This window comes from Eufriesea mexicana, unplaced genomic scaffold (genome assembly GCF_001483705.2).
Source record: "Eufriesea mexicana isolate 0111107269 unplaced genomic scaffold, ASM148370v2 scaffold1801, whole genome shotgun sequence".
Lineage (NCBI taxonomy): Eukaryota > Metazoa > Arthropoda > Insecta > Hymenoptera > Apidae > Eufriesea > Eufriesea mexicana.
The window spans coordinates 1,272,087-1,287,536 of record NW_016909918.1 but is presented as its reverse complement, the minus strand read 5'-3'; the positions used below and the strand labels follow the sequence as shown (position 1 = coordinate 1,287,536).

The following is a 15,450-nucleotide window of genomic DNA, read 5'->3' as shown; positions in this document are numbered from 1 at the left end:
GGAAAGATAATTTTGTAAATAGAGAAATTTAATTTTTTTAATTTGCAATGAAGAAATCTCGTAGAAATGTTTAGGAATGTTAGACTCATTAAATATTTCAAGTTTGAATAATCAGAATTACTAATATTAATAGCAATAAAATATAATACAATTAACAATAAAACTCAAAAATTTCAAAAAATTTCGTGCACCAATTGTTTCTCTTTCACTATTAAATATCGATTTCAAATATTGTTTGCAGTGGCGTCACTACGAAGATATTGAGAAATTTATAATGAATTATTTCGTTCCATTCTTTTCTATAAATATAGTAAATCGAATGAGACTACTATGAATAAAAATAAATTCCCAAATATTTATAATTTCTTCTTTTTAGAAATAAAAATTCGGGTTCCAAACATCTTGTTTCATAAATACACTAGCTGTTTCTCGAATTTTTAAATCGACTGAGAAAGTTTTGAAGTGGCAAAGATTTAAATAAGGAAATGTTCTCGCAATGGAAGACAGTTTTCATTGAATTTCAGATTTCTTGAATTGTTATCGAACACGCTATTTTTACCCATTGGACGTGCAGTCGATCTTGACAATGGTAATAATCACCAAGAGTTTGCAAGACAAAGCGATGTGATAAATTCTGATTTCCTCGGGAAGGCGACCTTGCAGAATAGCACGATGTCTGAGATATTATTTTCACGTTTGATCGACAGTATCGATGATCAGCGATCACCAATTACGTTCTCGCGAAATTTCGCTCGTGAATCTCTCGATTTCATCGTATCGAACAGGCGAAAGGAATTTTAGGAATTTTTGTTTAAAAACAATATTAGAAGGTAGCGTTTTCGTCCCTAAAAATATTTTTTGAAACAATTTTTTTTAAACAAATTTGTTTAAAAAGATCATGGAAATACTGTAAATATCTGTAGGAATTTGAGATTTCGTATTTTTCTTTCTTTTTTTTTTAATAATATTTTGAGCACTTTTGAGGAAGCATGATGTGTTATTTACATTCGACGAAAAAAGAAATTTCATTGAAATCTTTCATCGGATATAATTTTATCAGGAGGTTGAATGGGAAAGACGATTTTGTTTGCGAAAAGTATTAATGATATCTTGGGTATAATGACGCTCCTATTTAGGAATTTTGTAAGCTTTAATACGTTGTTTCTGTTGTGTAAGAAACGTAGTAAATGAAGATAAGTAGTGGAAATAAATAATACATGAAAGTATAGTATAATAATAAATGGTAAATAGGAATACAGAATAATAATAAATAATAAATAGAAGAAGAGTAAATATTAATAATAATGATAAATAGTGATATCCTAATAAAAATACAATACATATATACATTTATAAGAATTAGAACAAATCAAGAGAATTATAATTAAGGGACAATTTTGTTAACAAACTGAATTTTTATTCAATTTTAACTATGATATTTTAGAAATTAATAACCAATTTTCAAATGCAGAATTAAACATGCAATAATTATTATAAGTATTTCTATGAATAGAAATTTATTTTATTTTTATTTTTATTTTTGAAAATTATACATATTTTTAAGCAATCAATTAAATTAATAAATATTAGAACGAAACACCATACATCATAGAAACGAAGGAAAAATTTCAATTAATGAAGCAGTGATTTGGTTTAATTATAAATCTTGCTCGTAAGCGATACATTATTTATGGATCGACCGATCTCGAGTAGTATTTCCTTGATACATCTACTATGATTATGCAACACTGAGATATATATTATATACGATAATATACGATCTTAAGATCAGTCGTATTTTAACTTAAACGTATCTTTCACGAATAAGTATTAAATACAGAATATTATTCAAGTAGTAAATTTTATTATTATTTATTACCTGAAAATGGTTAATTGAACAAATTTTAAGAATTAATTTGCATTGTGATAAAATTAGAATTCTATTTTGGATGTATAATTAGATATACAGGCATTGCTTCCTGAAAAATAGAAAAAAAAATGATACAAAAATTAAATATATAATTAAGATTAAGTATATTTATCACTTCCCAAGTCAAGAAAATTAAATAAAATATGTCGATATTCACTTCGTAAAATGATAAGAAAGAAAGTATAAGCAATAAAAGACCAGTTTAACTGTCTTTATCTTTTCCCAAATTATAAAAAATTAATTAAAATTTATTAAACTTCGATTGCCATAAAATAAAAAAGGAAATAAAATGAAAGGTCAATCAATTTATATCTATCTTCTTTCAAGTATGAAATAAACTGAAATATATCTCACCTGGTGAAAAATAAAAGAGTACGTTACAAAAGACAAGTACCACTATATCTACCTATCTTCTCTTACTATCAGTCTCACGCTACATTGAATCTTTTTTCTAATGATAAAACAACATGTAAAGCCACTGTTAGATCAGAATAGTTCAAACAAAGGAAAAAATTGACGAAAGTAGATTGCCGATAAGGAAAAATGTCAGGGTCAATATTAAAGAATATGCTTTCAAGTGAGATAAGTCGATTTAACCAACGTGTAAGCAAGATTTCAGTCCTATTCCGACCGATCTATCTTGTCCCTCTCTTTGGTTTCAAGTTCTCAAAACTGGCGCGCGTTATATGATGCCTATTGTCGTGAAATGGATTATGAAAGCTTTTCTGGATAAGATAAATGTCCCCCGTTGATCAACATCGTTTCACACCATCGATTACTTTTTGTTCTTGTTCATTTTAATCAGTTTCACCGTTGCGAATGAATTTGAATTAATTAATGCTGCTATTGTCCCGTCAGAGTTAATGTAATCAGAATATTTATGGTGTGAAGGATGGACCAACGGAAAATTCTGTAAACGAGATAGTTCACGTATTAGCGAATGGATTGTGCTCGTTTTCCTTTTGTAGTACGAGGAGAAATATAAATTTATTTAGAAATAAAGATATTGCTACTATTGCTCATGCTAATAGTGCTGCTGCTAATTCCATTGTTGCTTCTATTACTACTATTGTTATTATTATGAATAAGTATTATTACTAGTAATATAAATAATTATTAGTAATAACAATTATTTATATTACTAGTATTATTATTAGCAATAATAATTATTTATACAGTGGTTATAGCAGTAGCAATAACAGCTATTATTATTAATATTATTCTTTCTATTACTTATAATATTATTAGTAATAATTATTATTATTAGTAATATAATTGCTATTGTTACTACTATTATTACTATTGTTATTATTAATAATAATATTGCTGACACTTCTACTAATACTGTCACTGTCACTATTATTATTACTGTTACTACTGCCACTATTATTTCTATTATCACTATTATTACTACTACCGTTACTATTACTATTACTATTACTACTACCGTTACTATTACTATCACTGTTACTACTACCACCAGTATTGTTTTATAGTTGCCACTGCTATTGCTACCACTACTACTTCAACTATTATTACTACCATTACTACTACCGTTACTACTACCGTTATGCCATTAATAATAATAATATTAAAAATATATTATTATATGTAACTTAGTAAATACTGCAATTATTTACATATTTAACTTATTTTGTATTATTTAAATTAGTTCGATGAAATTGCTGCTTCTTGATTTATTGTTATGGTCATTTCTCATTTATGTGGAATCGAATTTTATGAAGACAGATTGTTTGTTAAGATAAAACCTATCATTTAACAGTATATCATCAATTTTAGCGAAATAAAAATTCTTGCATAAGAATTGTAAATAATAAGGTACAGATACAACAATGTAATACTTTTAATACACACTTCTCGTGATTAGAGATATCGTCTCGAGATATCGAATATGATTAGAAATATCGTTGGAGATCTTGATAATTACTTTTTCCCTTGCCTGTTAATCATAATCACGTGCTTATTGTTCTGTCTCAATTTGTTTCATTATATATACGAAATACATTAAACAATTAAAAATATATCGTTCAATCGAGATACAGATAACATCCTTTTCCTTTGTCGAATTTTATTGAAGTTTAATCTTAATAAACATCGAATAGTTAGAAAATAATTGAACAATGATTCGAAAATTATAAACCAAATTTGTACATGTATCTGTAAAATAAAGGAATATATATATAAATAAATACATGATAAATAGAGAAATATCAAGACGTGCATATTCGGCATCCAAAATTATTTCACTAAATTACTACTAAAAATACATCCAAAATTTTAAATTATATTTTCTCTGTTTTAAACATTTTTCAAATCTATTACCAATAAAAATAAAGAAAGTATGTCCCTACGACAAGCATGAATAACAATTTTATCAAAGAAGAACATCATGACGGTGTTCAGAACACATATTGAACTTCAAGTAAGTACAGTGTTCGTTGGTGAGAGTTTCTAAGAATGGGCTTTTCGGGTTAAGGATGGTAAGGTATGGTAACGATGGATGTATAGATTATCGTTATTTTTGAACACGCATGTTTCACGTTGATGCGTATTCACGTTCACGTTCACGGTCATCGACAAGGGCAATTTGTCAAAATTTTCAGATAGCAGGCTAAAAGCTGGCGGCAAAAATGTCTCGAAAATTTATTTGCTTTGGCATTGCATCGGAACGCATTACATGCTCGAAGGTGGACGTTAAAGACGAGCTTGCTGGATCGAAAATCTTGTAGAAATTGAATTCGATGAGAAATTGAAATCGCATGGGACGTGATCGTCAGAGGTTGGAGTAAAATTGATTAAAAACTAAATATTTTAAGTTGCAAAATATTTGACAGTTAGTAGCTAACAAAAAAAATTTGTTTCTCATAGATAATAGATATTAAAAAATTTGTTAAATTGGACATCCAGTTTTGATCGTTTTGAAATTTTCATTGAGACAAAGTGAAGTAATTAAAACAATGATTAAAAATACCCAAGATTCGATAATCTTAGTTACATAAAATACTCGTATTGCATGAGAAATTATCGTCTCAATTCATATCCTGTCATTATTTTCAACACATGTATGAGTCAGCCAAAGATGCTTCCAATTCTGCAGTTTAAGTACAGCATTATGCTTAGTTCATACTCGACACTATCTATCTCATATTATTATTTATTATTAAAATTAAGAATTCTTCTTCTAAAATTAATTTAATTCTCGACTAATGTCAGAAATTTAAATTCGTAAAATCAAAAATAAGAAATGATCGAAATAATTATTCAAATTACTGAAACTATTAATAATAATAATTAAATATTACGTTAATTAATAGCAATTAAAGTAAAATTCTATTTTATTTCAAATTATTCTTCATTTATACTTATATTTATTTCTTAACTCAATAAATTTCAGCTCCATTATTTAATAAAATTCGACTCAATTCGTTAATTAATTATTAATTAATTTGAATATAAATTAATTCGAATATAAAGCACGATTTTGACAGAAATTAGGATAACAGTCGATACTACTATGAGAATTTGTAACCACTCGCATTATACATTTTATAGGTTAAAAACAATTTCGAATTTCGTTAACTCACTATCGCAAGAAATAAGAACGGAAAACAAATGACCAATTGAGGCTTCCGAGAACAAGTTAAAAGTATCGATAATGTTACTCTCAAAAGTATGATAATGTTAGTTATTCACGTATGGCATTTACGTTCCAAGTACGCAGCCGTATGCATGCTGTTTGAAATAATTGAGCCAATTACACACATTTTTCCAATTTTAGTTTCTACGAAGACTGCATAATAGTGTCTTTTAGTAGTGAAATTTTTTGAAGAGTTACTCTTTCGCTTCACAGTTCGCAGTTCTCCATCTGACTAGTAAGTTGCATTCGAATGTTGCAAACGATTCTCATTTGCTTTAAATCGCGTATTGAAACTAATTTCGTATTCTTAAATGATTCATACATAATTGTGTTTGCGATACAACGCTGATCGATTTATTATCTGCATCGTTATCGGTGAATCATTAAAAACAGTAGGTAAAAAGAAAAGTAACGAAAATGCTTCTGATATTGCGAAAATTATGTTTCATTACAACGCATTAGGTCATTTATTTATTTTATTTATTTACATGCGAATACAGGTGAAATAATTTATATACGTAATAAATTTATGGGAGTGTTATACTTTATATTCTGTATAAAATAAAATATTAATTGTGCTTTGTATTGTGTATGAAGTAACAAAATTTTAATTATGCTTTATCTTGTACGAAATAATGAAATTTTCATTATTATATTTTATACTTTATATCAAAATTATTTATATAAATTGTCTCTTTATTCTATCATAAAGTATATATTGTATTTTATATGGAAAGATTGATTATACTAATTAATTATTATAAATATAATAAAATTAAATGTAACAGTGGATACAAGAAAAGGTCCGTAATTAAAAGAAAGAAAAATTAGGTACGAGGCGAATTCGTGTGCAAATATTTTATTTTTCCCCTAGTACATAAATTTATTTCACTTGTCTTCACTCGTAAATCTAAATCCCCATAAACCAACATGGTTACCAACAACCCCTTAAGTAGATATAGCTTTCACCCTCTATAAGCCAAACTACCTTTACTTATGGGAGAAAAGGCTCATAACTCACTACAACTTTTTAATTTAACCTAAACTCTGGGAAATAACAATGCTATAAAAAGATCGCTTATTCCCAATATTAAAAATTTGACCACTTTGTAATGTTATCATCAAAAGAAATTAAAAAAGACAAACACACTAATGTGCATATACATACATATATAACTTTGGTGTCCTTTTAAAATTATTATAAAATAATTATTCTAAATAAGAATAATACAATATCTAAAACTCCAACTCCAAATCTATAATATATAATTAAATATATAAGAGTACACATAGATATTGATTAAATTTACTGAAATCTCAATGAAACCCAGCATTAATTTCATCATAAGCAATTGCACATTTCCTAAAATAAAAATTTAACATCTATTTTAATAAATTTGGTAATCTTAGTGCAAATATCCTTAAAAAAATTTTACAAACCCAAGGAATCATTATCTACGATACATCATCCTCGTCATAAACTCCAAAGACATAAATATAAAAAGGAACCAATTTGTTACATTTCTTTCTCGATAAAAGTCAATATTAATTTTGTCGAAAGCAGTCTCTTTCAAAAACGAACACCCAATATGAATTGAAGTATTAATATAAAAATGACCCTTGTCAATTTTATTGACATTCCAAGGGAGAATAGTCTCCCTCAACCTTCTTTAATTTCTATCCATAGAACTAGTAAATTTTTCTTCTATTACATCCCCGGAAATGCTTCGTTTCCCATAACACAGAGTTTCACTTCCAGCTATTAAAATCCGTTATCACTTAGAAGCTCGAAAAATTTCACAAGGGTGAATTTTCGATATGGACCCTTCATTCACCCCTACGAATTTGTCAACTCTCGTGTAAATATTACAAAGAAAGAAAATTGCAAGCCCAAGAAACCACTATCCACGACACTCCCAAAGACATCAGCCTGGAAACAAAGCCGATCCCGAATAAGCCCCTATCCCCAAAAAGTTCCCAATCTTCCCCATAAAACCTAAGAACACCTTCGTACTCCACAGCAACCCCTGCGTGTTTGAAAATTCAATGATCTCCCATAAAAGCAGAACCCAGGGACGTATCCTCGTATGTACCTTTATCGACGCCTTAGAGCCATTTCCATGACAGGTTCCCACGAGCCTCGATATCCTCGCTGGGGTGGTGAATGAAGCTCGAGTTTGGCCACTCGTCAAACATTACGAGTTCCGGGATCACGGCCAAATTGTTTCGCGAGAATTCCACGCAACGCCAGCGAGAGATGGCAAGGGTATAAGCTGAGGAACCTCAGCTTTCGCTGGAACCACGGGACAGGCGGACGTAGCTTTCTTCGAAAATCTATTTTTCCATCGATAAACCTTTCCCCTCTGACCACTCGTTCTTCGAAAACACGCGAAGGTTAGGAGGATGAGGCAGTGAAGGCAGTAGCATGCGGTGTTTCCAATTCTTTGTCTCTTTTAAGCTGTTTTTCAGGTGTTGGAGGTGTAAATAAATAGTGGAAAAATTGGAAAGTGTGGATAGTCGATTTGGCTGATAGGATGTTGGGATTTCTGATTTTTTGATTTTTGGCAATTGGGTGGGTTTGGAAAGTGGAGGGTTGATCTTGAAGTGGTTTGGATCTCCAGAGTGACCCAATTGGATAGGGATTAAGAGTGGAGCTGATGGTGCATGTGTGTGATTGTGAAAATATTATAGCAGTTTAGATAAATTATTTTAAAATGGATTTTAATTTTTATTTAAATAGAAATGTAACTATATATGTTTCTTTATCTTTAGTGTATTACTTATTATTTTTTGTTTATGACATATGGAATGTGTCAAATATTAATAGCCTAAATGAATTGTGTTAATATTAATTTTGACTTTTATTTAAATAGGAACTTAATTATATATATATTGTTTTACTTTATATTTATGATAGCACATTAATTATTATATCAATACATTTTATGGGTGTAAATTAATTTACATAAAATTAATATTGCCTTCTATTAAAATAAATATATGTTCATTTTCATTGCATCTTTTTAATTATTATTGATTAGGTATTCTTTAATCAACAAACGTAGATAACATAAATAATAATAAAATTATTATTAAATATAAAATTTATCTCAATAAAAGCCAAAACTAATTTTAATAGAAACAACTATATATCTTCAATAATTGGAATAAAGACAAAATTTGTAAGCAGTCATTTTGATTAGTTTGCTAATGTCAGTTATGTCAAGTTGGCTATTATCAGATCTAGAACTTCTTGTTATAATAGGGATAATATATGTTAATGATTTATTTCTTAGGCAGATTGTAAATAACCCTCTGTACCAATTTGTTTCTGTCAGGTTTACAAAGTACTGTCACATTTGTCAGATTTAATACATTTGTTGTACATGTTGGAATTAACGATGTGAAACAGACTTAAACTGAACGAGCCTGTTCTCAGCATAGAGAAACATTTGCGTGGGTTTTCCCCTTACGAAAGTCCTAGAATTTCCAGGACCTTCCTTGGGTCAACCAGTCTAGTCCCAGAAATGGGGCCGAAAAATTAAGCCACACGTGTTTAATCATAATTGTGAATGAAATATTAATAACAATAAGAACAATTCTTTATTTAATTACAAAAATGATCAAATACTGATATTAAATTTAAATATAATTAATTTCTCACAATCACATGCTTACACCTCTTTTCACTATTAAAACTCAATTGCAACTGACCTATGCCAAATCACTCTCGTTTTGTTCTTTCTTCTTTCATGCATTATATTAACATACACAGTTCACACACACCTCAATTATTGCACGCACACTCATTCATCACAATAACCTGAATTCATTAGATACTTATACATATATTATACGTATATTACTTATACATATATTACATACTTGTTCCACTCATCCCTTTCTTACATACTTCGTTCCTTTATTATATCAACACATATATATTTAAAAATCTACGTAAGCACTACCACAATAATCACATAAGTGAGTTAGTGTGGAATCTGTTAAATTAGTTGAAGGATACAAATCATTCCTTTCGAAGGACACGTTTGGAATTCTTCCAGCGACATTTAGATCAAATTTCGATAACTTTTTCAACTAATTTGAAATTAAAATAAAAATTTTGCAGTCTTTGAAGTTAAAATTTTGCAAATTTTTAACACGTGTCATTGATCCTTGTTTTACACGAGTACAAACTATTTAAAATTCTAATCTAAAATCGTGTCCCTGGTAATCCAGACTAATTGTATCGCGTGAGACCAACAGGTGACCTAGTACAGTAGAACCTCTATTATCCGATTCTCCGTTACCTGAATTCTATAGAATCCATACATTCCGTTATAAGAACATATTTCGTGAGGGAAGTGTTATCATAAACACCTTAATTTAAAGTAGTTCAAACGTGATAAGATTAACGTTAGAATTATCAACCTGTATTGCGTGTCAAAATATATAATATATACAAATAATAACTAAAACGAGTAACAGAGGTAAATAAGTATATATAATCACGTTAATATTTGGATAAAAGTTAATATTAATTTTATCAAAAGGAGTAGCATATTTTCAGTAATTGTAAGAATAAAATGTCTAAAACAGACCATTTTGAGCAGCTCGGTAATTTTGATAATAATTAATTAATTGTAGAAATGAGTAACAATTTTAATTGCGAGAAAATTTGGGAGCCATAAATTTTATACAGATCATATTTTAACTCTACTATTTGCAAATACTGTTACTATATAAATATAGTATTTATGTACTTCTCTGTTCTGTTATATGTAAATTAATTTCAAGATAGCGCGTATTCTATTATTCAAAAATTTCTTTATTTAGACAATCATTTAATCTGTTAATTACATCAAATAATCAAGATTTTATTATACGTATGAGTAGAGGCATACTTATGCTATGAGAGCACACTAATATTTAATATATAATGTAGTATAATAATGATTAATTAATATATAATATAATAATAATAATAATTAAGTATTCCTATTTAATTTATCTCAAATTCTTTCAATGACGTCTAGGCCAACAAATTTTCGACTATTGCTATATTCTACACATGAAATGTATCTCTATATACTTCGTCGACATATAATAGTTGCAAATTTATTAAAAGATAAAGAAACATATCACTCAGCCGGGAAAATGCCAGGAAATTGTAACCAGCTATGCATCGTTAAACCAACGAAAATGTGATCACCTCTGCAATCCAATATATTTGGCAAACTGTCATGAAAGGTCTCGGATACTGAGTGCGTGATGACAAATTCCTCGACATTTCCGGAAACGGAAAATTAGCAGCAATGAAATGATGTTGTAATGTCGTACAAGCACTTAGTGAATCATTTCAAATATAATCATTGGAAAGGGGTTCGTGTTTCCAAAATTACGAATATTCCAAGATACACTATTTTGAGCAATTTCAATTTGAATAAAATATTTCAGTTTACATTTCTGGCATTCTTTGTTAAATAGTTGGACGGAATATTTGTCGTCGATAGCTTTCATGAAACTAGAGATTGCATACTTCGTTAATAATTTGTTCAAGATGCAAATATTGGAGGAAAATTTGTGTTATTCGTGTAATTCTTTGGATTTTATTTCGTTGGTATGTTCGTAAATACGATCCAGAAAAAATTAAGTAGACACTTGATTACTTTACGTGTAGTATATGGTATAAATATGATATAAATATTTTAAATATTTGTAATAATTCTTACGTACGATAAATCAGATTATCTTGTAAAATAATTAGCAAAATTTATTGGTGACAATATAAACTATAATAACAGAATTAAAAAAGTATCAAATTTCACTACTTTTAAATATTGTTATTTTATATCTATATGCAAAATGTGCATAGAAATATTCGTGAAAAATCAGAAAAGACATTTAAGTATATCTGACTCACTGAGTGCAAATTGATGATCTATGAACATTCTGTGAAATTTTTCATTTTTCAATTAGCAACTATTCTTTGTGAAAATTCTCGTATAATAGGATCTTTGTTCCTCTGATGAATTATGAAATACTCACTGCACTATGCAATAAGATTTTATTCTGAAAGAAATATTTTACTACAAAGAAAAATAAAATAAAATACTGTTTAATAGTATTAGTAAAGAATTTTTTATTTATATAAAATATTTTTATTCCTTTAAGAAAATAATTTTAGAATGCATAAAGCACTGTTCGATTTTCATTCCAAATATTTTTTCATGCCTACTATAATTATAATTATAATAAATATATATATCGGCGATTAACATATAAGGGATATTTTTATGTTTCAAAATCGAATTGCAGGTATTAAGAGAAAATAGTTCAGAAAATCTCTTGAGATTTCAAGAAACCCACGAAGTTTAAAAAAAAAAATCAGAATTTTCGAGTTACCTAATGTCTCTCGACAGATATACTATACTCGTCAATATACTATACCTGAGTACACAGTTCAGTAGTTCTAATATTAAAACATGCAAAATAAAAGTGACAATCCTCGAAAATAACCACTGTCCACGTCTGTATCGTAAATTTTAAAACAGACCCTATCCTAAATATCTAACAGGACTGTATGTGTCAGAGCTGTCCCATTCAGCTTACATTTACTTTATGTTTCATGGGGATTTCATTGAAATACAACTTTCCACTTGATACATATATATAAATACAAACTTTGATTAAAACAGTGCGAGTAGTTTTGGACTCGTGAATTAATTCACGAATCACGAGTCATACTCGTACTTACGAGTATAAATTCGTCGATGCACCTACAGATTTTAGATATAGTCTGTTTGAGATAATATCGATTCATTTCCTGTTCGTTTAAAACTGATTTCTATGCCTGACTCACAATTTAAAAATTAAATGTCCCAAGAATGAAAATAATTTTTTGAATAATTTTTTGAATAAGAAAATGCATGTTATTTTACACGTTAAATCGTATACTATGTTGTTAAATGTAATGTACACTGTGTGACATGTAAACTTAGATTAAAAATATTTTTTGAATATTTTTTCCTTATTTTCACAGATTCAACCAGACGCAGTTGATTTGTACTTAAAGCTATGGATGATGATATAATTGGTGGAGGTCAAAATAACAAGAGATCACCAATGACCCTAAACGTCACTGGGTTATGGGACGTGGTCCCACGATTGGACCATTACAGGTTTGTGAGAGAAATCAATTTCTCCAAACGAAAATTATTCTTCTAGTATAAATATATATACAATTTGTCCTATATTGCGTATATTCACATACACAAACGTACAGGAAAATTAGAAACGTTTACCGACAAATAAATTTTATTCTATAGGCTAGTATTAATTTTTTATTTTATTTCATTTGGACTGGCTAAAATTTTATATTACAAAATACAGAAATGTGAGAGGAATAATCAAACGTGTCGGATATAATAATATTAATTTAAACTAATAACTCTGGGAGCTATTTATCAATGTGTTACCCTTAAGAAATTTTGTATTTAGCATTTTTTATTACACAAATTCATAAATACGAATTTAACATAGGCCTATGACTGCCTTAACTATGAGACGTAACTATAAAATCTATACTAGGAATTTTTAAAACGTCGCAATCTTGAAAGTCCTTGAAACCCAAGAAAGTTTCGACTTTCAAGAATTTTAAATTCCATTCTTCTTTTCATGATTCAAAATTCTCGGGAATTAGTAATGATTTTGAAAACTATACTTATGAAGAGCGATAGGTTTATTGAGATATTTATATCTCGAAATCTTTCTCGTGTGCTTTCATAATCCAAAATTCTCAAAAACTAAGTATGAAAAAACATATAATTAATGGATAAAAAATCGTTCTCAATTTATCGAGAAAATGTTCAATTCATTTGTATTCTCTGTTTTTATTACTTTTTATTATTCCACGAATTTTATTATTCTCATTAAGAATAAAATAATCGAATAATCTATAACTTTTTTCAAACACAGAGCTATACCTATTTAACCCTTTGCACTCGAGAGGCGCCCTTCAGTCGCCATTTCATAAAATTTCGAAGCTCGATATTAATTAATATATCAAATTTAAAATAATGTAACAGTGTGCGGAGTATCGAAATTAAATAATTCTACGTGTTAATTATTATACGATTTCTTATTTACTGCTTAACAAATATTATCAGTTTAATAGCACAAAATTTTTCAACTCGTGCCCTTCTTTAGCCAAAAAAATAAAAAAAAATTAGTAAAAATTAAAAATTAATAGAAAATTAATAAAGTAATTAGAATCCTATCCAATCTATCTGAATTATTCTACCTCAAATATCGTTAATAATTTCCGTATTAAAATTTCATCGCAAACATCCATTATGTGTGTTCCTAATTATCCTGCAATTTATTTTAATTAATTGATTATTCGACGAGTATAATATAATGTAATACGTGACACGTGAAACGAAGTTCGTGTATCGAATTTATCAGCGTAACAAAAGGTGCGCTTCATCGAATCAATTTTTGTTCATAAAAATACGACAGTAAAAATAAAACGTGAATGCATGATTTCGGGGAAGCAGAGGAAAAAAGAATCGCAACTCGATGTACGAAAATAAATTCTCACGAATTTCGAAAAGATGGATAGTGACGTTGCTCGAAACAACGTTCGGCTGCTTACAACGAGCTCTAGGTTAAATCCCATTGTCTATTAATCTGTTTCAAAAATTATACACACAAGACGCCTGGTATAATTTATAATTTCGTAAAATTACTATTGAAGGTCTCTGCGAATGGGGGCAAACAGAGCAGTCGATTTCTAAAAATACGAGCTTAAGCGAGGCATGTCTAAGGGCAATGTACACACATAAAGAAAGAGTACTTCGACTCTGTTAGTATTATGTCTGCGAATAAATAAATTTTCTTACACGCTGTCAGAACGCGAAACTGTGCTTTGACGGGAAGCATAAATACCAGGAGGTTGAGAATCTATGGAGTATGCTCAACCCTTCATAACAGAATGTGACTTAGTGGGTTAAATTTCCATGCTTATTTTTAATTTCTATCCATTTGATTTTTGAAATTTTTTCCTTCACATTACAGGTGCTTATACTTTTGTCGGAATTTTTACAGAATTTATTGAAATTTCGGATGAAAGTTAATGACTATAACTTTTGTCTTTTATAAAAGAATCAGGGATAATAAAAGAATATTATAATATTTATTATTATACTATACATGTATTTATTTTATTTTTATTTTTATTATATATATAGAATGTTTACATTATTTATTAATATTACATTACATAAACTAATATTACATTTATTAATATTACAATATTTTACATTATTTATTAATATTTTATATTCTTCTACTATATATATTCTGTATATCATTTCACTATAAGTAGCATTATAAAATATAAATAGTGTAAAATGTAGAAAATAATTTTGAGCTAAAGTAATCTTTATCGATACAAATCAAAACTCTTTCTAGACTGCATTGAATTTTTCAAATTATACCAATAATACTAAAATGAAAAATAAATAAAATAAAGATTCATGCACTGCTAGATAAAAATATTTAGTTCGTTAGAATGTTTTGATTCCTGTATATTACATTTTTATAGACATTTATAAAATTATGTTACGTGTTTCATAAAGAATTATTTTTTTCTTGAAACTTGGAAAACAAAATATTTCATCTCCTATTATTAGAAAATTATATTTTCATTATAATTTCACTTATTATTTATTACGTTATTTATGATTCATGACTGCAGAAATAAATTGACTAATTAATAAATAACTTAGTTATTATTATTATTAATTCCGTGAAAAATGTTGTTTTTATATGTGTCGTAATCGTATTTTCAATTTTATTC

The 15,450-nt window shown here is 28.1% G+C and overlaps 1 protein-coding gene across 3 annotated transcripts in view; it reads left to right on the top strand.

Annotated features, from left to right (window-relative positions):
• Positions 1–15,450, top strand: part of NKCC (sodium potassium chloride cotransporter) — a 38,231-nt gene that overhangs the window by 5,843 nt on the left and 16,938 nt on the right. The window contains exons 1-2 of one of the 3 annotated variants that reach the window (XM_017902256.1): positions 5,782–5,823; positions 12,631–12,769. In XM_017902256.1, the coding sequence (XP_017757745.1) occupies positions 12,666–12,769 (104 nt within the window). In that variant the 5' untranslated portion in view covers positions 5,782–5,823; positions 12,631–12,665. Of the gene's footprint in view, positions 1–5,781; positions 5,824–12,630; positions 12,770–15,450 lie in introns of those variants that run through there. The other 2 variants (XM_017902255.1, XM_017902257.1) reach the window with 2 other exon arrangements.